Source organism: Panthera onca, chromosome B2, assembly GCF_046562875.1.
Source record: "Panthera onca isolate mPanOnc1 chromosome B2, mPanOnc1 haplotype 2, whole genome shotgun sequence".
Lineage (NCBI taxonomy): Eukaryota > Metazoa > Chordata > Mammalia > Carnivora > Felidae > Panthera > Panthera onca.
In genome coordinates this window covers 98,000,954-98,023,546 of record NC_138343.1, presented here as the reverse complement: position 1 = coordinate 98,023,546, position 22,593 = coordinate 98,000,954, and the positions used below count along the sequence as shown (strand labels likewise).

Genomic DNA, 22,593 nt, shown 5'->3' with positions numbered 1-22,593 from the left:
AATTGTAATAGCACAAATCAAGAAACTGTAAAATTTCAAAACATCACAAAAAATAGGTATCTCCAAAGAAGTAGTGGCCTACTCTGATCTAGCAGTGAGCATTGGGCTGTTTTGCTCTCATAACACTGTCAATAACATCAGCTGGCGTTTGCTGAAAATAAAGTTTTCTTGCTAAATGTTTCAAAAAGTTAGCAAAATCCAGTGTATTGTTGTATTACAATACAATTGTGTATTACAATTACACTCTCCTACTCACCTGTAAAGTTTTCTTTAGAGCCAATTCCCTTTCTCTTCGAAAGTAAGAAATGTCCTTGGGCATTCGAATAGAGCTGCAGAAAGATTTATGCAATAGAAGCTGTAATTATAGAAACTGTAATAAACCAAATTATAGATAGGCCCTGATTACTCTTCAGAACTGCTCATTTCTAAATAACTATGTCATATTATACTGGATTATTGAGAGCATGTAAAGACCATGTGCTTCTGTCTTAGTCTGAATCTCTCTTGTGTCTAACTCATGTTTGCTAAGCCTTTCCATGGGCCAATTTTCCTTTCCTTCACTCTAACATGGTTTTTCCTACTCTCCTTGATTTACCTCTCTATTTTCAATTCCAGAGTACCGGAAGAAGCACAATGATTAAGATTCCCCCCCACACACATATTTCCTCCAGTAACCTCATCTCTAACGAGTACTATGCTTATCAGACATCTCTTTCACCCTACACAAAACTAGTATCAGTTTAAACAAGATGTTTTTATTGTTGTGTTCTTGCTAATTTATTAAACATGAAATACTTTGAAAATTATTTTAACTGAGTTGTACTGTCTGAACCTAGTCACGAAGTTGTTTGCACCATGGGCTCTGATATGAGAAGGCACAAGTAGCACAGCCGTGGGGCCCAGTAATGAAGGGGGACCCTGTGAAAGGAAGAAGGGAGCTCTCCCCATTGGGGGTAAGATACACTCCAAGGCTTGGCAGCTTTGGGAACATCAGAGTACAGCAACCCTGGTATAGACATCACTTTCTCAAGATAAAACTTTGCAGACATTGGCAAGGAAGCCACAGCAGGTAGCTGTGAAACACATGTGAGAAACCACCTAGAGATTTGAGAGGGATTGTAGGCAATGAAATTCAGGTTAATGTTGTTCATATGACCCTATTAGTCCCCATGGGTAGGTTTTAAGGAAAGATGAAAATAGACTGTTAGTTTGTATACTTGTCAGCAGTCCCTCTACCCCCACTTTAGGCAGTGGTCCTGTGAAAAGACCAGACAGGAGGTCCCTCAGCTACATAAGTCTAAGCAACTCACTGAGCCATTTGTGTTGAATTCCCAACTGAAGTTGGAGATAATGCCTCCCTATCTCCTCATATCTTGGCTTTGATGAAAAAAATGAGGCAAGTTCTGAAAAAGCCTTAAGAGTAAAAGCACTAATAAATCAAAGCTGTAGTTTCTGTGATTACTGGGTGCCTGAATCCTGGCTGCAACCTCATGGAGGTGGAGAACCAGTAACCAACTAGAAAGGGAACAGGCAGTCAGGGAAACAGAAGAAACCCATCCCTTTCCTTCCCTCTTGTCTTCTGATTTTTTTGGCATGCTGGAAGATTGAGCAGTGTCCTGGGCTTAGCTGCCTAAACCTTCTCTTATTCAAATCATGTTTTTCATCTCAGTTCATCTCCAAGTGTCTATGAATGACTTAAAAGAGTGGTGTGTACCTGAACCCATAAAAATCCACCCATGTGTTCAATCTAATATTGTTTATTCAGCATACAGTCATTCACCTATTCACTCAGCCAAGCACTTATGAGACATTTAACCACTACAAAGACCTGGGTTTGGGGGTAAACTGATAATAGATAACCAGAAAAAAAAAGAAAGAAAAATTACCAAGGCACCACTATACTACAGTTCTTAATACATTTTTAAATCTAGTGGGTAATGAGAATACTAAAGTGATTATTTGAAGTGTACATTTTCCATTTTCCTTGGACTCCAGAACCTAGCACAACACCTGGCAAATAGAAGGTGCTCAGTATTGATCGAATTAATAAGTAGATTCTTCCAGGTGCAGTGATAAGTGCTTTGGGGGGAGTAGAGAAATACAAGTGTCCAGAGATTTCCCATCACTCTATTCTAAAAAATAAAAGAGACTTCAGGAAGACTTTCTAACACAATGTACAAAGATCAGACACTTGTTTGACCCTGAGACACTGAAGCTGTAACAATATTGACACTTGATCTTTGTACAGTGTCTTCTAGTTTTCAAAGTGCTTTAACATGCATTACCTCACGTGATCCTTATAATATAGGCAAGGTACATATTTGTAACCTCATTCTTCACAGAAAGAAACCAACGTTGAGAGAAATAATGACCTGCGTGGTTCCATTACCTTTTCCCTTCATCATACAATCTTTGATCTGCTTCCTACAACCAGTGGCTTCAAATACAAATTATAAAACACACTAAATACTAGTTCTTCAGAATCATCTTTGGAATGAGGTAGTAATGCATGTATTTACTGCTTCTTCCCCTGATCTTCTTTCCCCAACCCTCACCATCCACATTATGTTTACTTGGCTATTCAACCTAACAGGGACCTCATATTGTTCCTCTTGACCAATTGTAGCAATAATAGAAAGAGAGGGATTTGAAGATCCTGAGCCCATGAGACTTGCCACTTAGGGGCTGATCTTTTTACCTTGTTTCTTCAAAAGAGATTGCTATCATTGGATGCATTTACCTATAGAAAAGCTCCTAATAAAACACCATTTGCAGAATTCATTACCAAATATCTAGCATTATTTCAGTTTTTATATGCCTCATCAAAATCAAGGTCAAATTCAATTAAAATATTTTTGGAAAAATGAGACCTCTTTGCACTTAGCATGATTTGTATAATAGCATCTGGAACTTTAAATTTTTGTTTATTTTTTTTAATTTTTGAGATAGAGAGAGACAGAGCATGAGCAGGGGAGGGGCAGAGAGAGGGGGAGATACAGAATCTGAAGCGGGCTCCAGGCTCTGAGCTGTCAGCACAGAGCCTGACACGGGGCTTGAACTCACGGAGCATGAGATCATGACCTGAGCTGAAGTCGGACACTCAACCAACTGGGCCACCCAGGCACCCCATAGGATCTGGAACTTTAAAACAATGGTATTTGTGAGCACTTTTCTATTTTCCTTGGTAGGATATTGCCTCTAAATGTCTTAGCAATACTAGAATACAGGAAAAACTCATGGCCAGCCGTAAAATCTGAGCTTGAGATAATGCCAATTGTCTATATAAACAATAAGAGGGAGATGATAGAGATTATGGGGTGAAAGTGGGAGCTGAAGCCCCTGAAGACCATGCCTTCTCACTACTACTATTTACCTGTAAGCTTGATGAGTCTCCTGTTCTTCTATCTCAGACTTTAGTTCAGTCAGTTGCAAAGCCAGTTCTTTTTCTAACTGCTGGATCCTTTCTGTGGAAGCGATCTTATACATTTCATCCATGATTTGCATTTACTGTTTTACCATATCCTGAAAAACAAGAGTACAAAGTTTCTGTGGCTGACTGACTCCCTTGGTAACCTTTATCCAGTGTATGAAACTTTGTCCCTCTTTCTTCAAGAAGTCATGCCAACTTTGTGATAATGTATGCTTTTGCAATTTGAGGAAACAGGCTGACTAGACTGTTGTCATTTATGATTTAATTACCATTTAGTAAATAGTAGAGAAAACAGAAATCAGAACCTCCATTGACTATGTTCAGCCCAGTTCACCTTCAGAAACATCCCTACTCGAGCTCTGATGATGGTGGTTTATTAAAACAAGAATGCCTCCCTCTGGCCCAACCTCTGCAGTCTTCATAAAGGCTTGTGGGAATTACACACTAAATGTTATTAACGGTGGTTAATGTGGTTAAGGTTGACTTATAGTATCACTTCAACTGGAACAAACAATAGGTGGGTACGGGATCCCTCTACATGCCTAGAGCATTTCTCCATAAGCCTTTTTTGAAGCCATGGACTTCTGACTAGGGAGAACATACTGAGGATGGAAAGCAACCTAATATGATCATGATCTTTGCACTTTGGGATTTGCAAGAAAGTCATACTTATGCATTTAAATGTGCTTTCTTAGCTCTGAATGCTTATATTTGGCATACTGCTTTTACCATTAAATAAAATAGTTGATAATGCTTCAGTCCTACCCCATCCAGTTCACAGCCTGTCAAATACAACACAGTTATTTACTAAGAACTTAGTCAGTAATTCTAATTACAACACAAATTAACTGCATGACCCAGAATGGAACCCACGATTTGTAGGGGATTCAGAAGATGATGTGTTTCCTGTGCTACTGCTGCTACTGTCCTGGATATGTGGGATAAAATAATTCTTGGGTCACATTAGAGAGGTTTAAAATATTTAACCCTTCCCTTTTTTGCTTTGACATTTCTAGATTTTCATTTTTTCTTTCAGAGATATTTCATTTTCACAAGTTAATCTGCTGTCATTCCAACAAATAATTAAGCTGTAGAGATGTTTTCTGTAGAGGCTTCCTTTGGGGCTTATTTATTCTTTTTATAAATATTAGGAATGGAAATGAGCATGCATGCTCAGTCTAGGTTGTGAACCTGCTGTAATAAATCTGTCATGTTTGGCACACTGCTGGAGCTCAAAAAAATGCATTGCTGTTCCTAGCAAAAGTAAAATGTTGTTATGAAAAATATTTGCCACTTGGCAGTGTCCTTTCAAGTTGGGCAAACAGTGAAACAGCTGCCTTAACAGCTGCATTCCAATCAGCAGCCAAGAGTGGCAGCAACACGGGCTGGCTGATTCTTCTTCCAAAGGATGGACATTCTGCCTTCATTTCCTGATCAGTTTCAACACTTCGCAGCTCAGAAATGAGAACATTTAATCCTGCATCGTTTAGCTCACTGCACAGTGAAGTAAAGTATTCACAAAATTAACATCAGGAGAGGTCAGTCTTTGACAACTATCCATGAGATGGATCCAACCCAGAGGAATCCATGCCTGTTGAGCGCACACATCTAGTGCCAAAGAGACAAACAGCTCTGTGTATTGGAAGACGGGATAGAGTGGATCCCATTAGTGAGTACCTACCTGTTCTGTATCAGGCAGGCACTGGGCCCTCTTTTAAAGTTCCCACAAAGAGAGTCTCAAAATTATTCAAAAGCTTTTTAAAAAATAAGTAAATTTAATTAATTATTGATTGTAACAAATAAAAAACCTGCTTAAAAATGGTAAAATCTAGGGGCACCTGGGTGGCTCAGTTAAGTATCCGACTTTGGCTCAGGTCACGATTTTGTGGTTTGTTGAGTTCAACCCCGCATCAGGCTCTGCAATGACAGCTCAGAACCTGGAGCCTGCTTCTGATTCTGTGTCTCCCTTTCTCTGTCCCTCCCCTGCTCACACTCTGTGTGTGTGTGTCTCTCTCAAAAATAAATAAAAATTTTTTAAAAAGTGGTAAAATCTAAGCTCTCAGACAAAGATAGTAAGATTAGCTTGAGCAGTGTTTGTGGGTGTTCAATGGGTGGTTAAGGTGGGCTTTGATAGACTTAAAGAAGGCATGTTTAGAAGAGAAATACTGAGTAACTAGACTCTTCAGGAAAATACTGTGTCAAAAACTTCAAGGTGACTGACTACTAAAAGAATAAAAATGCAACACAGACCCTCTCAAACAAGTAGAGGTGGGAGGTAGGAATGAGTTTAATAAATCCAACAGAAATCAGGAAAAGAGAGAAAAAAGAAAAAAAGTATGGTAGAGATAAGTTCAAATATATCAATAATTATAATAAATGTAAATGGATTAAGCCCATCTATCAAAGTAAGATTGGTATTATTTCTTCCTTAAATGTTTGGAATAATTCACCTATGAAACATCTCAGCCTGAAATTTTCTCTATGGGAGGTTTTTAAATTACAGATTCAATCTCTCTCTTTTTTTTTGATGTTTATTTGTCTGAGAGAGAGAGAGAGAGAGAGAGAGAGAGAGAGAGAGAGAGGCAGGGGCAGAGAGATAGTGAGACACAGAATCTGAAGGAGGCTCCAGGCTCTGAGCTGTCAGCACAGAGCCCAACACGGGGCTCGAACCCACAGACTGTGAGATCATGACCTGAGCCAAAGTTGGACGCTCAACCAACTGAGCCACCTAGGCACCCCTACAGATTCAATATCTTTAACAGATTATGATTATTCATATTTTGTATTTCTTTTTGTGTTTATTTTAATAAATTTTTAAAAGAACATTTCATCTAAGTAGATAATTTTTTTGGCATAAGTTTGTTCATTCATAATATCCTTTCATATTTTGAATAGCTTTTTAAAGATATAATTAACACAGCATACAATTAAACCACTTATAATGTACAATTCAATGATTTTTAGTGTATTCACAGTATTGCATAACCATCACCACAATCCATCTCAGAACATTTTCATCCCCCCAAAGAAACCCCATATCCATTAGCAGTTTCTCTCCATTTTTCTGAGTCACCCTACCCCTAGCAATAGGCAACCACTAATCTACTGTCTATCTCTATAGATTTGCCCATCCTGGCAATTTTATATAAATGGGATCATCCAATATGTGGTCTTTTGTGACTGTCTTCTTTTATTTCACATAATGTTTTCAAGGTTCATCTCTGTTTTGGCATGTATCCAGTTAGTTAACATACAGATAGATCATTCATTTTTATGGCTGAATAATATTCCATTGCATGGCTATACCACATTTTGTTTATTAGTTCATCATTTGAAGGAGATTGGGGTTGTTTCTAGTTTTTGGCTATTATGAATAATGTTGTTACGAACATTCATGTAAAAGTTTTGCCAGACTGTCTTTTAAAGCAGCTGCACCATTTTACATTCTCACCAGCAATGTGTGAGTGTTCCAATTTCTCCACATCTTTAACACTTATTATCTTTTTTATTTTAACCATCCTAGTGGATGTGAAATGGTATCTCATTGTGGTTTTGATTCCCATTTCCCTAATGTCAATGATGCTGAGTATCTTTACATGTGCTTGTAGGTCATTTGTTTATCCTCTTTGGGGAAATGACTATTCAGATTCTTTGCACATCTTTATTTTTTTTATTTTTGAGAGAGAGAGAGACAGAGTGCAGGTGAGGGAGGGGCAGAAAGAGAGGGAGACACAGAATCTGAAGCAGGCTCCAGGCTCTGAGCTGTCAGCACAGTAGCCAATGCAGGGCTTGAACCCACAAACCATGAGATCATCACCTGAGCTGAAGTTGGATGCTTAACTGACTGAATCACCCAGGTACCCCACTTTGCCATTCTTCTAATTGAGCTTTTTGGTTTTTTTACTAATGAGTTACAAGAGTTATTTATATATTCTAGATACATATTTTATCAGGTACATTATTTGCAAATATTTGCTCCTGTTCTGTGGGTCTTTTCACTTTCTTAATGCCCTTTGAGTCTTTTTACTAGTTTATTATCTGTAGGATGTATAGTGTTGTCTCCTTTTACATTCCTACTATTGATAATTTCTGTACTTGTTATTTTATCTTGATCAGTCTTATTAGAGATTTAATAATTTTACTAAGTGAGCCATACTTAGTTTTATTTTATTCTAACAATTCTTTAAAAAAATTTTTTTTTAATGTTTATTTATTTTTGAGACAGAGAGAGACAGAGCATGAGTGGAGGAGGAGCAGAGAGAGAGAGGGAGACACAGAATCCGAAGTAGGCTCTAGGCTTTGAGCTGTCAACACAGATCCCCACGCGGGGCCCCAGTGAGCTGTGAGACCATTACCTGAGTCTAAGTCAGACGCTTAACCGACTGAGCCATGCAGGCTTCCCTATTCTTCTTCTTCTTTTTTAAATGTTTGTTTGTTTTTGAGAGAGAGAGAGAGAGACAGAGCACAAGCGGGGAGGGGCAGAGAGAGAGAAGAAGACAGAATCTGAAGCAGGGTCCAGGCTCTGAGCTGTCAGCACAGTGCCCCACGCGGGGCTTGAACTCACAAACCGTGAGATCATGACCCAAGCCGAAGTCGGACAACCAACAACTGAGCCACCCAGGTGCCCCAAGTTTTATTTTATTCTAAATGTCTGTTTATGTCTGCTTTATCTTTCACTGATTTCTGCTCACTTATTATGATTCATATATTATTTACATTCATTTACTATACCAATTAATTCAATAATACCAATTATATTGAATTATTATTCATTTATTATTATTTACATGTTTTTTATTCCTAATCATTTATTATACATTCTTTTTAGTATCTTGGATTTAAGCTCTTGAGATTAAAGTTTTAGACCAATAATTTTTAACCTATCTCCTAAATGTATGCATTTAAACTATAAATTTCCTTCCAAGCATTGCTTTAGTTACATCACCATTTTAGATGTGCTTTCATTATTTCTCATTTTAATATTTTCTAATTTCCACTGAGAATTCTTCATTGACATGTGAATCATTTAGAATTGGTTCCAGTTTTTGGCTTCAGTTTTCAATGTGATTCCATTGTGGCCTAAGAACATAGTCTGCATGATTTCAATTTTTGAAAATATTTTAAACTTGCTTTCTGCTAACATATGGTCTATTTTGGTAAATGTGTCATGTACTTTTGAATATATATTCTGTTGGGAGTGGTGCTCTACATAGATCAGTCAGATTGAGTTGTTTCATAATGTTGTTTAAATCTCTTATATCTATATCTTATATCTTTACTGATTTTTTTGTCTGACTTTTAATGAGATATTGAGATATGTACATTAAAATCTTTGGCAATGACTGGTTTTTGTGTATTTCTCCATTTAGTTCTGATATTTTGGTTTTACGTATCTGAAGTTATTATTGGCTGCTAGTAGGATTGTAAGGTTTTTTTTTATTGAATGAAACTTTTGTCATTATGACATCTTTCTTCATCTTTAGTAATATTTTTTTGTAAAATTTTTAACTTTTTAATTCATTTTTGAGAGACAGAGTGCGAGTGGGGGAGGGACAGAGAGAGAAGCAGACACCGAATCTGACATCTCTAAGCTGTCAGCACAGAGCCCAATGGGGGTCTTGAACCCACAAACCATGAAATCACGACCTGAGCTGATGTCCAACACTCAATTGACTGAGCCACCCAGGCACCCAGGCAGTATTTAGTAATACTCCTTAAAGTCAAATTTATGTCTTAGTAATACAATCACAGAACATTTTGGGTGGGTAGTGTTTACATGGTATATATATATATATATATATATATATATATATATATATATATATATTTAAGTTTATATATATATATATATACATATATATATATATATAAGTTTATATATATATATATTTAAGTTTATTTATTTTGAGAAAGAGCATGAATGGAGGAGAAAGAGAATCCCAAGCAGGCTCCACTCTGTCAGTGCAGACCCTCGTGTGGGGCTGGATCTCACCAGCCAGAATTAAGAGTGCAATGTTTAACCTACTGAATCACCCAGGAACCCCTACATGGTATATTTTTTTAATCCTTTCAAATTATCTGTACCTTTTTGTCTCTTGAGTCAAATCTGAAAATCTTTTTAATTGAAGCATTTAATTCATTTACATTTAATGTGAGTACTATTATAGTTGGGTTTAAGTTCACAATCTTACTATGTATTTTATTCATTTTATTTTTCTATTTGTCCTATGTATTCTCTCTTCCTTTATTCCTTTTTTCCTTCATTACTTTGGATTATTCAAGTTTTTTATTATTGTTTTCTCTCTTCTATTAGGTTTTTAATTATACTTGTTTGTTTTCTTTTGGTTATTACCCAGGGCAATGGTTCTGAGACTTTAGTGCACATCAGAAACACCTAGAGGACTCTTCAAACATACAATTTCTGGGCCCCACCTCTGAAGTTTATAATTTAGTAGGTCTGGGGGAGGAATTTTTACTTCTAAAAAATTCCCAGATGATGTTTATATTGCTTTATACTGCTACTTTGATAATACTTATACTTTGATAATCATTCCTTTAGATTACAATATGTATCCTGGGCTTGTTACAGCCTACCTTAAACTAGTATTTTTTTTTAACCACTGTCCAAAGAATAAAAACCTTACAATGGTTTATGTCCATTTACCTTTTTCCTACAATTTATGCAGCTGTTTTTTTTTTTTTACTTTACTTCTGCATATAAATTCCACGTTTTATTTTTGCTGCTTCGAAACTCAATTTAAAAAATTTAATCACATATTTTATCTTTTCCGCTGCTCTTTTTTTTTTTCCTGAGGACCCACGTTTCCATTTGAGTTAATTTTCCTTTATCTAAAAATAACTACCTTTAATATTTTTTATGGTGTGGGTCTGCTGATAATGAATTCTCTCAGCTTTTGTCTGAATAAGTATTTATCATGATTTCCAAAGGATATTTTAATTAGGTATATAACAGATATTTTTTTTTGTAGCATTTTAAACGTCTATTCTTTTTCCACTTCCATAATTTCAATCAGAAAATCAGTCATCTGTCTTATTGTTCCTTTTTTACAAAGTAATGTGTCTTGTTTTCTCTTGCTGCTTTGAAGATTTTATGTTTGTCTTTCAGCATTTCAGCTGTAATGTTTTTAACTGTGGCTTCCTTTGTATATATCCTCCCTGTGTATTGGGGTTCACTGAGCTATAATGTTTGGGCTGATAAGAGTCATCAGTTCGGGGACTTTCATGACTATTATCTCTTCAAATATTGCTTCTGCTCCATTCTCTTTCATTCTTATCCTTCTAGGACTCTAAACATACATTTGATTACTTCACTATATTCTTTTACTCCATTTAATTCATCCCATTCTTTTTGTCTCTGTGCCTCATTTTCAGATATTTTCTATTTTCCTGTCTTAAAGTTCACTGTTTTTAGCTCAGTCTAAGCTCTTAAAACTACCCAGTGAATTCTCAATTTTAGTTGTTGTATTTTTAAGTTCTATAATGCATATTTTTATAGATTCCAATCTGTGAAAATTATGCATCACTTTATCCAATTTTCCCATCTTTTCCTCTTTTACTGTGTATGTGTGCATATGTGCATGATATGTATATACATATGTACATAGTAATTATTTTAAAGTCCTTGTCTGCTAATTCTAACATCTGGATCATCTATGGGTCTGCTTTTACTATCTGCTTTTTCTCTCATCACTCATACTTTCCCACGTCTTCTCAAGTCTTATAGTTTATTATATGCTATGTTTGGTGTATAAAAGAACCAATGGGACTGATAATGTTGTTATTCCCCCCCCCCCACCCCCCCCCCCATAAAGGTTCTCCCTTTATTCTGTCAGATGTATAATTTGAAGGGCTAGTCATCTTAATCCCATCAGGAATGGAATTAGATTGGGGCTGGATTCTGGTTTTAGTTAGACTCAGTTTGCCTCTGTCTTTTTTCTTCAGGTGTGGCTCACCTGGACTTCTGATTGACAACTTGGCAAGTCTCTCTCCTTCACCCCTTAAACACTATGGGAGAATCATAGTGTTTATGATTTTAGAGATTTTAATTTAGCTCATTAGCCTCCTACTTCAATGCAGCTTCAAAATCTGGCAAATGTCTTGAGAGGGAGAACTAGCCAAGTATATCATGCTAGCTTTCTGTCTCTGGTGGGACTTTGTCTCTTAATCATTGTGGACAGAGTTAACTCTGCCCTTCCAATCCAGTTTCCTTTGTGAGTGTGGCCTCCTGAGGTTTTTGACTGATAGCCTGGCTTTTCTCTTTCTCTTCATCCCTGGCATTCTGTCCTTCAAAGGTTTTGAGCTTAGTCCCCCACAACATCAAGTTCAATATCTGGCGAAAACTTGAGGGAGAGATCTGTCATGTTTGACACAGTCCCTGTTTCCAGAAGGAATTTACCTCCTAAGCACCAAAAAATTGAAGATTTTTCTGGGCCAGTTCTCTAGGCTCTTTTATACTCTAACGTTCAGCAAATATCCATGGTATATTTCCAACTTCTTTAGATTCAAATCTGGTATGTTTGCACCCAAGGTCTTCAAAAACTCACCTGGCTTCTCTTTGTCCCAGTAGAGTCTCTGTGCCAAAAACAGAGTCAATATGACCAGAATTGGTAAATTATTTAAGGAATAAAACATCCAGGGATTGTCAGCTCACTCATGAGAGCTCTTCCTTTTCTAGAAATTTAGTTCATCTAGGCTTTGTTGTGTCCATGACTTTCCAATGACTTTACACATATAATTTCATAATTTATCTGTTTCAGTGGACGCCTCGTCTTTCTACTAAATCCTACCTAAAGTAGAAGTCTCAATAGTTACTTGAGAAGTACCACACATAATGTATTCTGATATTTTCTACTCTATTTCATTAAAAAATGAGGGCATCTGGATTGCTCAGTTGGTTAAGCATCTGACTCTTGGTCTCAGTTCAGGTCATGATCTCATGGTACGTGAGTTCAAGCACTGCATCAGGCTCTGCTCTGACGGGGCAGAGCCTGCTTGGCATTCTCTCTCCCCTCTCTCACTGCTCCTACCCTGTTCACACACACACACACACACACACACACTCTCTCTTGAATTAAATAAACTTTTAAAAAATTTAAAAAATAAAAACAAACTTCTGGTCACAATTCGCTACTAATCAATGTCAGGATCCACTAATGAATCACAGCTTCCATCCTGAGAAAAGCTGGTCTAACAAGTGTCTGGGAAAAACCAAGGTGTCTGGCTGTTTGGAAGAGGAGGTTCATGAAAGGGATATGGATTAAATGAACCTAATCCTCTTAATATTTACAAATTCTTGAAGTATGGAATTCTACCTGTATTTTTTCCTTGAGTCTGACAAAGTCAGACTCAACTTCTCACTGAAAGGCTTGGCAAATTTAATTTTGTTCTACCCCTTCTCTCTTTTTCCTCAATCAAAATCAAATTTTTGTGATTTGTCTTAGTCATTAGTATTATAATCCCATTAATCCAAAGTTTCTATTATTTTGTCCACAGAGATATGGCAATTTCTTTTTAAAAAAACCGACTCTCCAAACTACCCCCTTAAACTTGGGCTTTTCCCGCTGTATTGTTAGTTCTTTTCCTTTAAGTTATACTAACTACCTCAGTATTTGTTTGTGAACGGGTTTTCAACTACCAAGGACCAAAAGAAGCATGTGTTGAAGGAAAACTTGACACATTGCTCTGCTGCGTCAGTGTGTGTATACATCATAATCAGAAAATAAAACAACTTTAAAAGCCTTCTTTCCTCCTCAAAAAGGAAGGTACAGCTTTCTACAATAGTCTATTTACAATTATAAACTTTCTCTGTCCCTTGGGATACTATTAGAGACTAACAGGCCATAAGAGCTGTCATTTGAACACACTATATAAGGATATCTAATTCCAACAGACAAATTTACCATGAGAGAGGACAAAATATACACAATGAATAAAATTTGAAATTGTTTTTAAACGGTTTTAGAGCAAAGGGTAGAGACTTTGTGTTTTGCTTGAATGGTACAAGCGTTCTACAAATAAGCCTGAATTTGTGATGGAGAGAGAATGATTGCTTTTGACTTGCTTAGAGCTTAATGATCCCTGCAAGAAATCTAAAAAGTTCTGGGTGCATAACTTTTACTTTCTCTCCTCTCAAAAGAAAATAGGAAAGCATAAATAAATGAATAATCCAGGTAAAGATGTACAAAAGAGCTTTGTGCCCCAAAATAAGGTGTTAATAAATCTAAAGTTGTGCTTCTAGCTCAACCCACAATTTGACTGGAAAATTACTACAAAAATAGCCTTGTTTACAAGTTGACAAGATAAGTAATGAGATGCAAATTGACAACAGAGAGAAAAATAGAAAGAAAACTTTAGTACCTTTAAACAAAACTTGAAGACTTCCTAAATATTTAGTATGAAAAACAGAAAAATTTAAGTAATCATGTTCCTAATGAGCATGCAGTTGGACAAATTAGACTGGTTTAATAATGCTGTTTTAGATGTCTCCTTTCTGATTTAATTACAGTGAGAATTAAAATGTTGTATACTCTTCTAACTTATGCAAGACAGGTTTGTTTTCTCATGGAAAGCCTAAATAATTATACTTTATAGATACTTTTCTAATTCCTAAATGAATATTAAACTGAGTTACTTATTTAATTAGTAATGTTTGGATATAAATTATATCTAAGCAAGTCATTTGTACAGAACAAAATAAATACTAGGTCAACAAACATAGTTTTTACATACACTTGCCTTTTATTTTTATATATTTTAAGTGACCATTAATTAGTAGGTTGAAAAGATATATATGAAAAACTGAGGTATGTTGGTATACATGTTCTTTTTTGAAAGAAATGTTTCAAATTGCCTGTAACCTTCTTTAGTCACTTAATCATATCTTTTATCCTCTGATAACTTTTTTTGACATGGCATTTCGCAAATTCAGAATAATAAACTATTACTATGTCTTCTATATAAAATTTTCTTTGGGGTTTCCCAAACAGTTGCTAGACAGCTCCAAAGTTTTGTTAATTTATCCTATAAAAGGAGGAATACTAAAAATCATTAGATATGTTTGGTATACTGCAGATTTTTATTAGCTCAAAACTATTGCAAAAGTCATCCTGCTTATTGAGTCCTACATATGAAAAGAACTTGCACAGCAGTTCAGAGGAGCTTAAACTAAGTTAATTACATTTAAGTAAATGTATTACTATAAATATAAAATAAAGATATTTTTAGCAATTGTGTAACTTTCAGGTTGGCCAGAAGCATACTCATGTCTCTATACAAAGATTGGCACAGTAACGATTTTTTAAACTTTATTTATTTATTTTTAAAGTTTATTTGAGAGAGAGAGAGAGAGAGAGAGAGAGAGAGAGAGAGAGAATTTTAAGCAGAGTCTGTGCTGTCAGCATGGAGACCTACGTGAGGCTCAATCTCATGAACCATGAGATCATGACCTGAGCCTAAATCAAGAGTCAGATGCATTAACTAACTGAGCCACCCAGGCACCCCCCAAATTGATTTTTTTAAAGGAATATTTTATTTGCAGTTGACAATCCTAAAAATATTTTGAGATAAAAGAACCTGGAGACTTTTTAATGCCTACTCAATCCATAAATTATCCTCTCAGGATAATAATTGACTAAATCCTTATAAAATGATTATGTGTCACTTCAGAAAAAAGATTCTACTCCCCACTATTCTAGTATTGTTGGCCTTTACAAAATTAACCTAAGCCATTGAGCCCTGTCATCCACGGACAGTTTCTGCTTTTTCATCAAGTCCCCATGATAAGATACAGAGCAAAAACGGAGTCTTCTGGAACAAACATGAAAAGAATGAAAGCCTCAGTAAACACCTTACCATACTCGTAATTGTTGACTCTATAGGGAGCGGACTCATGGAAACAGATTTTTCAGTGTAAACTGGTATCAGCATGACAAAAAGATACCTGTCAGACTATCAAAAGATAGAGTCAGGATTTCTAGGATTCTTTAAATCCAGAAGCAAATGACTTCAAGAAATTGAGTGCTTCACCTCAAATCAGAATAACAAGAATTTATCACCTAGGACTAAATGAGTTAATTCTGTGAATGCTTTCTTTCTAAGGGACATACATTATTTTGATCTATCTATTGGCTACACTTATATAAACTGGTAGAAACATTCCTTAAATGGTATTATGTTCCAACTGACCCTTCAGAATTACAGAAAAAAAAATATTTGGAAATATTTAATGGAATTTATAAGTAAGAGACTGGCAGGAAAACAAAAATAATGATTCTGGAGAAAATCATATATCAATGTACCACAAAATGGTAAAAATTGTTAAATATTATACAAAATGCCTTTACTAAGTTTCCTTCCTTTTCATAGCCATGTAGCTATTTAGCATAAGTTCAATCAAAACCTGTTCTCCTTATTACCAAGTAGTAATTGAAAAATTGCTTTACTGTCTGTGGCTATGCCTCAAATCCCATTAAAGTAGGTATGGCAAGCCCATTACTAAACAAGTTCCAAGCAACTTGACTGAGGTGAACTGAATGGCCCTTGGCTTCGGATTTCAGTATAAGAGCTTATGGGAGCAGTATCTTACATATAAAGGAATGACAGCCTTAAAGACTTTACAAAGTCTCCAAAGTTAATCCCTAAATTGTGGTATCACATGTCTCTAGTTTCACTAACCAGATTATAAAAAGGTCTCTGTGCATTAAGCATCACCTTTTGTCACATCCATATAATAAAACTGACCAAATAACACAAAATATCAAAGTAATGATACTGTATCATAAAATCAGTAGACAAATTTATGTGGTCAGAGCCATGCTTTAGGAGGAAATTTGGAGGCAAAATTTACATCTTAACCAGATTGGTAAGCAATGCACATCACATACCAGAGTAGAAAACAAAATGAAACAACAGTGTAAAGGGTCAACACAACATGTCTAAGTTGTGTAAACCTTTCACATTCCAAAGAAAGGTTTGGTCTTTACTCAACTCCCAGGAGATGACCTCTAAGGCCTTGGAATATCCTGCCTGATGATGTTTTTGTTTACCTAGGGACCGCAGGCCTCCCAGATAGTTCATGCTAACAATGTGATTTATGGTCCACTATGGCCTTAGGCCATGCAGTATCAGCTTGACCTACAGAGGGGCTGGAGACTGAAGGTTGGCCATATGAGCAGTCAGCCATGCTTGTGTGATCAGTCCATACTGAAAAACCTGAACACCAAGGCTTGGAGGAGCTTCCTTGCTTGGCAATATTGCAAGCATATCACCACACATCATTTTGAGGAGAATTAAGTGCTTGTCTGCATGATTTCACTGGAAGAGGACAACTGGAAGCTCATGCCTGGTGTTTCCTAGACTTTGTCCAATGTCCCCTTTCCAGTTGCTTATTTAAATCTGTATTCTCTTGCTGTAATAAACCAAAACTGTGAGTACAACAGCTTTTCTAAGTTCTGTGTGTTGTTTTAGTGAAATCATTGAACACAAAGGTGGTCTTGGGGAATCCCTGCAAACTTACTTTGCAACCTTGAGATAAAGTAACATCAGCAAACAATCACCCTGTCTAGTTCTTGCTCCTCAAGTAAATGAAATCTTGAGTCTTTCTTGTAAGTTACTCTCTAATTAAAACAACTATATCTCTGATTTTGGAAATGTCTGAAGATATGTGATGACCTTTTTGGATACGGCAATTATGTGAAAAAAGTGCTGTTTTCCACCTTAAAGACAGTGCATACAAACTTGGTGACCTTGGTAAGTTTGCAGGTATCTTTTTTCCTCTAAATGCTTGTCATATTTTTAATTTGTTAAGGCTGTCCTTCTAAAGCTTGGACTCCCTTGTAGATCTTCTTTGCATATGAACTCCTTTTCTTTTCTAAATGCTTTAGTCTCTAAGTGGCTTATGTTTTATTTCAGCAGCTGGAAGTTTGAATCAATAGCATTTTAGTAGACTCCTTAAGAGAAACTCTACTTTTTCTGGAACATTCATAGGAATGTTAGGAAGTTGCTCTGAGAATTTGAAATCACAGGCAAATATCCTACCCAAATACCAAAGGCACAGCCTTCCATCTACTTGAAACCTATGCTATAAAAGAACAAAAAGAAAAGTACTTTATCTGAAAATTTAGCTCAGTGCTCATATCATATGAGAGAATCAAGATATGTATTAACTGATATAAATTCTCAAGCAGATAAGTTATATACATAAAAATATAGAATAAGTTTTTAACATACCATTTAGTTTTGAGATTAAAGTAAAAGTAGAAATTCCATACCTAAAAATAACTTATTTTAACTCTGGTACTGAATTTCCCAGCTTTAAATTTGTTAGCTCAGTTTATTTTGGGAAAAGCAAAGATAATGATGCTTTTTATGTTGTGTTCAAGCATTCAATAGTTAAGATATTAATAGCATTATTCTCTCATATGTATTACATATTTTAGATTTGGCTGTCTCTGAAAAGATATTTTTAAGGTATTAAACATTTTTCTTTTGCTAGAAATTATAAACTATAAAACCAGAAATGTTCCATGGAATTCTCAGGAGTGTTTTTAAATTTAATTTTAAATGGGTTTCCTGTGTACCAATATGATTTATGTTTTAAATAACACATTTGTAAAGTTGAAAGGACCTACAGTGAAAAAAAGTGAAATACTTTCCAGTTCAGCAAGAAGATTCTGGACAACTGCTCTGTAAACATCAATCTTATATTTCAGACAAGAAATGATTCACATTCTGTACTAGTTCAGTAATAGATTTTTCTAAGAAATACAAGTCAATGTACATTTAACTTCAAAGAAAACTAACCAAAAAAATACCTTTCAATGATTTCTGAACTTATCCTAAAATTTACTTAATCAGGCCAACTAAAATTAGGTCAACAGTGTATTATTTTAGCTATGACTAGAAGGTCTATTCATTTTACAATCTTCCTTTTAAGATCTCTTTATTTAAGCAACTTTAATAATTTGTAATGAATAAACTTTTACAAGTAGGTAGAATCCCATTATAATGAACATCATTCCAGTGTTCACTTCCCTATGGCATTTCTCCCTATGTTCTAACCATAACCCAGAGCTGATATGGCTACAAAGAAATACATTGAAGAGGATATCAAAAGTCACAGAAATACAGCCTCTTAGTAGTACTTTATTTAATGAAGCTATTTTCCAGGTAAGGTTTCTTTTTTTTTAATTTTTTAATGTTTATTTATTTTGAGGGAGAGAGAGAGAGTGCAAGCAGGGGAAGGGCAGAGAGAGACAGAGAGAGAGACAGACAGACAGAATCTGAAGCAGGCTCTAGGCTCTGAGCTGTCGGCGTAGAGCCTGATGTGGGACTCGAACTCACAAACCGTGAGATCATCACCTGAGCCGAAGTTGGATGCTTAACCGACCGAGCCACCCAGGCGCCCCTCCAGGTAAGGTATTTATATATTTCACCCACTCACTCATTTAAAAATATTCTATCAGGTCTAACGCTCAGTAAAATGACATAACTTTAAAGAGCACCACACTGATAGTATATCAATTTTTAATTTTTTCAGTGCTGTTGTATGTTGATGTTCAGATTTGACATGCACACAGTTTTTCTCTCATAAATCTCATATCTTTATGAATTTAAAAACTACCCAGAGGTGCCTGGGTGGCTCAGTTGGCTAAGTGTCCGACTCTTGATTTCAGTTCAGATCATGATCTCATGGCTCTGCGTTGGGCATGGAACCTGCTTGGGATTCTCTCTCCCCCTCTTCCTCTGTCCCTCTCCCACATGTACATGCACACCCTATCTCTCAAAAAAATTTTAAAAGTTAAAAATTAAAAAAAAAATTGAAATTAAAATTACACACACACACATGCACACACAAAACAAAATGTCTTAAGCACCTGCAGAACAAATTTCTTTCCTACCCATAGGACCCATGCTTTGCTAGATTGCACAGAAGCAGTGACTAGATAGAAACAATGGATGAAGAATAATGAGGTCATTTGTTAAGGGATTCACTTTGAATATATTTATTTGGGCCCACATTAGAAAAGTGACATTTCTCTAATATAGGTTGGTTAGTATTTGAAAAGAGTGTTCTATAGGCCAGTAAATGTAATGGTGTTAAAACAGGACATCTATCTGTAAAATATAGAAAACACATCTGTAATAGTATTTCTGGGATAAATAGTAGATTGCCACAAACCATAAGGGATATTTGGGAGTATTCCTAATTTAAACTGGCTGTCTTTCCTCCACATCTTTCAAATACATTCCTTTTAAAGATTTATTAAGAGCCAACTTCTTCTTCCTTAAATAACATTTAGGACTACATTTTAAATTATTATCCAGTACTCACAGAGTTTCACAAAAATATTGACGACCTTCTCTGTGTGTGATGTACCCTGATATTTTCAATGCTATTCTAATATCATTTAAAAAGTGTTCATAGTGACCCACTAAATGGATTTCACAATCCATTAGTAGGATAGGACCTGCAGTTTGAAAAACACTGACTTGGTCCAACCTATGGGGAAGCTGAAGTGTGAAGGAATTGAGTGGCTTAAATTCATAAGAAAAGTGAGTGGTAATCATTTGCATAATTCTGTGCAAGTCAAAAACTATTACTTTTCTGTTTTAGTCTCAGTCATTATTGCTTGATTTTTTTTACCTTCTTTATTCTCTACTCCCTTATTTTACTTCAGTGTTTCATACCTATTTTTTCTACTCGTGTCTTGATACATAGTTATGTAGACAATACATCTTTGAAATTTATATTAAGTGAACTAGTATCTTCAATCAACAAGAATTAAGAATCCTAGTCCAATACTGCCATGAGGTGAAAAAGCAAATGAAAGCTATATATATCAAGAAAAAAAATGAAGAAATACAAATAGGCCAACTTTATCTATCAATAGATGAGAAATTTAGTAGACAAATATTTAAGCATCTTCTCTGGGATGGTCATTATACCTCTATGTCAACTATTGTTTTCTTCCTTCTGTTATATTTCTGTACAGTCTCCTCTATCAGACTTTAAGCAACGTGAAGAGAGAATTCATGTATAATGTGTCTTTGAATCTCCCATAGCATCTAGCACAGTATCCTGGAGATCAACAAATACTTGAGTAGAGATCAGTAACTACTTCCTGAATGAACATGTCCAACACACCAATACACAAATAAAGAACTACCTTTGTTCTCTAATCTCTTCCTCTTAGCATTATAAAATCAAAGAAAGCATGATTCTGAGTGCCTGTTGTCTGTACACCCAAACAAACAACAAAATACTGGAATATTTTAACCAATGATTATGTAAAACTTGGTCACATATCCTTGAAAGATGAAACAGCAGCACAATTGAACTGGTGTCTAAAACAGCAGTACCTGACCCATTATGCTTACTCTGATGAGACCATCAAAGAAGGTTAACTAAGTTTCATGACAAGCAATTATCAAATATTTATTGAGAGGTCTACTTATGGGCTAGGTATTGTGCCAAGTGCTGGGCTACAGTGGTAAGCAAGGCAGGATCATGCCCTTAGGGAGATTTCAGTCTATGGGAAAGACAAACAAATAAACGATAACAAGAAAGTATACTAAGTGCAAACAAAGGAGAAATACCAAGAAGAGGCAGCTGAGCCAGATTTGGGAGAAGCCGGGGCGGGGGGGGGGGGGGGGGGTATTAAGGGGAGATTTAAAGAGAGCTTCCTAGAGGAAGCAGTAAATTGAGACCTGAAGAATGAGGTAAGGCTAGACAAGCAATATCTATGCAGGAAAAATCTAGGCAGAGAGTACGATGGATAAATTCACCCTTATTTTAAAAGATTATTCCAGAAAAATGATTATGTCACAGAACTTTTTATCTTTAAAAAATTTTTCAAATTTTATTTAAATCCAGGTTGGTTAACATATAGTGTAATAATGATTTCAGGAGTAGAATTCAGTGATTCATCACTTACGTATCTTTTTTGACAGCTAACTCATAATTCCCAACGTTCCTCCTCCAAGCACATTGGATTCAGTCTCCCAACACTACGGACTGCTGAACTGGTCATTAACAAGACCTATATTGTCACAAAACTGCTTTAGAGCATTAAGTAACAATTTGCTTCTCTATTATTTTCTGCTGAAACTATCAAAGCACATAGGTACACAATGAACCATACATACATAGTAAAAAAATAAACTTCTTCATAGTAAAAGATAAACTTCTATTTCTTTAAAAAATAAACCCCTGAATTGGGGTGTGCTAATTTATAGTTCTAATAATTGCCTATGGCATCTAGCAGGATCTTGCACCAAATGAGAATTCAATGACTCTATACCAATAAGGAGAACACTCCCAAAAATTCTACCAGGAAAAAAAAAATCCACCTGATTCTTCAAATGATTCACAACTACAATAAAAAAAAAAAAAAAAAACAAACAAAAAAACAAAAAAAACCTCTGACCTAGACAATATTTTAAAACTTTAAACTTTACAATTTTGTTATGACTAATTCTCCTTACATAACAAAATATGAAAAAGGAATTAAAGAAGTTACATGAAAATAAGCATATAGATTGTGAAGAAAAAGGCTGAAGCATTGGCCAAGTATATTCAATTACCAAGAAGTAAATTTAGTTTTACATCAATGACAGCCAATATAATTTTATCTTCATTTCATCAAAAGGTGCCATGGAACCCATAATGAGTTTTTTTTTTCCCCCTCACAGATGCTATTATGCCGTAGAGAGTTTTGTCTTATTATACATCTGGGAGTCAGCTTAGTTATCTAAACTTCACATACAATTAAATGTTCTCAGTGCAGACAGCTTTAGTTACAGCTGAATAGAGTTCCAGGAAACCCCATTAGGAGTTTCACTATTTACTCTACACCAACAATGGCAGCTGGCACATTTTTGGCCACGGTGAGCAGTTCTTCCACTGTGCATAACCAACTAGACTTTCCCCCTTAGTTTGATTCTCACCACATTGCAATCAAATTTTAATTTAATTTTTTGATGTCCTGTTACAGACTAAGACTACTCCTTTATAGTTAAAAGTTGTAATTTTTTAGTTGTATTGTTATATTTTTTTAAATATTTTTTTTTTTTTTACATTTTATTTATTTTTGATAGAGAGAGACAGAGCACAAGTGGGGGAGGGGCAGAGAGAGACGGAGACA

The 22,593-nt window shown here is 35.5% G+C and overlaps 1 protein-coding gene across 6 annotated transcripts in view; it reads right to left on the bottom strand.

Annotated features, from left to right (window-relative positions):
* LOC132667472 (uncharacterized) overlaps positions 1 to 22,593 on the bottom strand; it is a 177,155-nt gene that overhangs the window by 152,293 nt on the left and 2,269 nt on the right. For all 6 annotated transcript variants that reach the window (XM_060616336.3, XM_060616334.3, XM_081795770.1 and 3 more), the window contains 2 exons: positions 3,374 to 3,522; positions 257 to 329 (listed from right to left, as the gene is read on the bottom strand). In XM_060616336.3, the coding sequence (XP_060472319.3) occupies positions 257 to 329; positions 3,374 to 3,504 (204 nt within the window). In that variant the 5' untranslated portion in view covers positions 3,505 to 3,522. The remainder of the gene's footprint in view (positions 1 to 256; positions 330 to 3,373; positions 3,523 to 22,593) is intronic.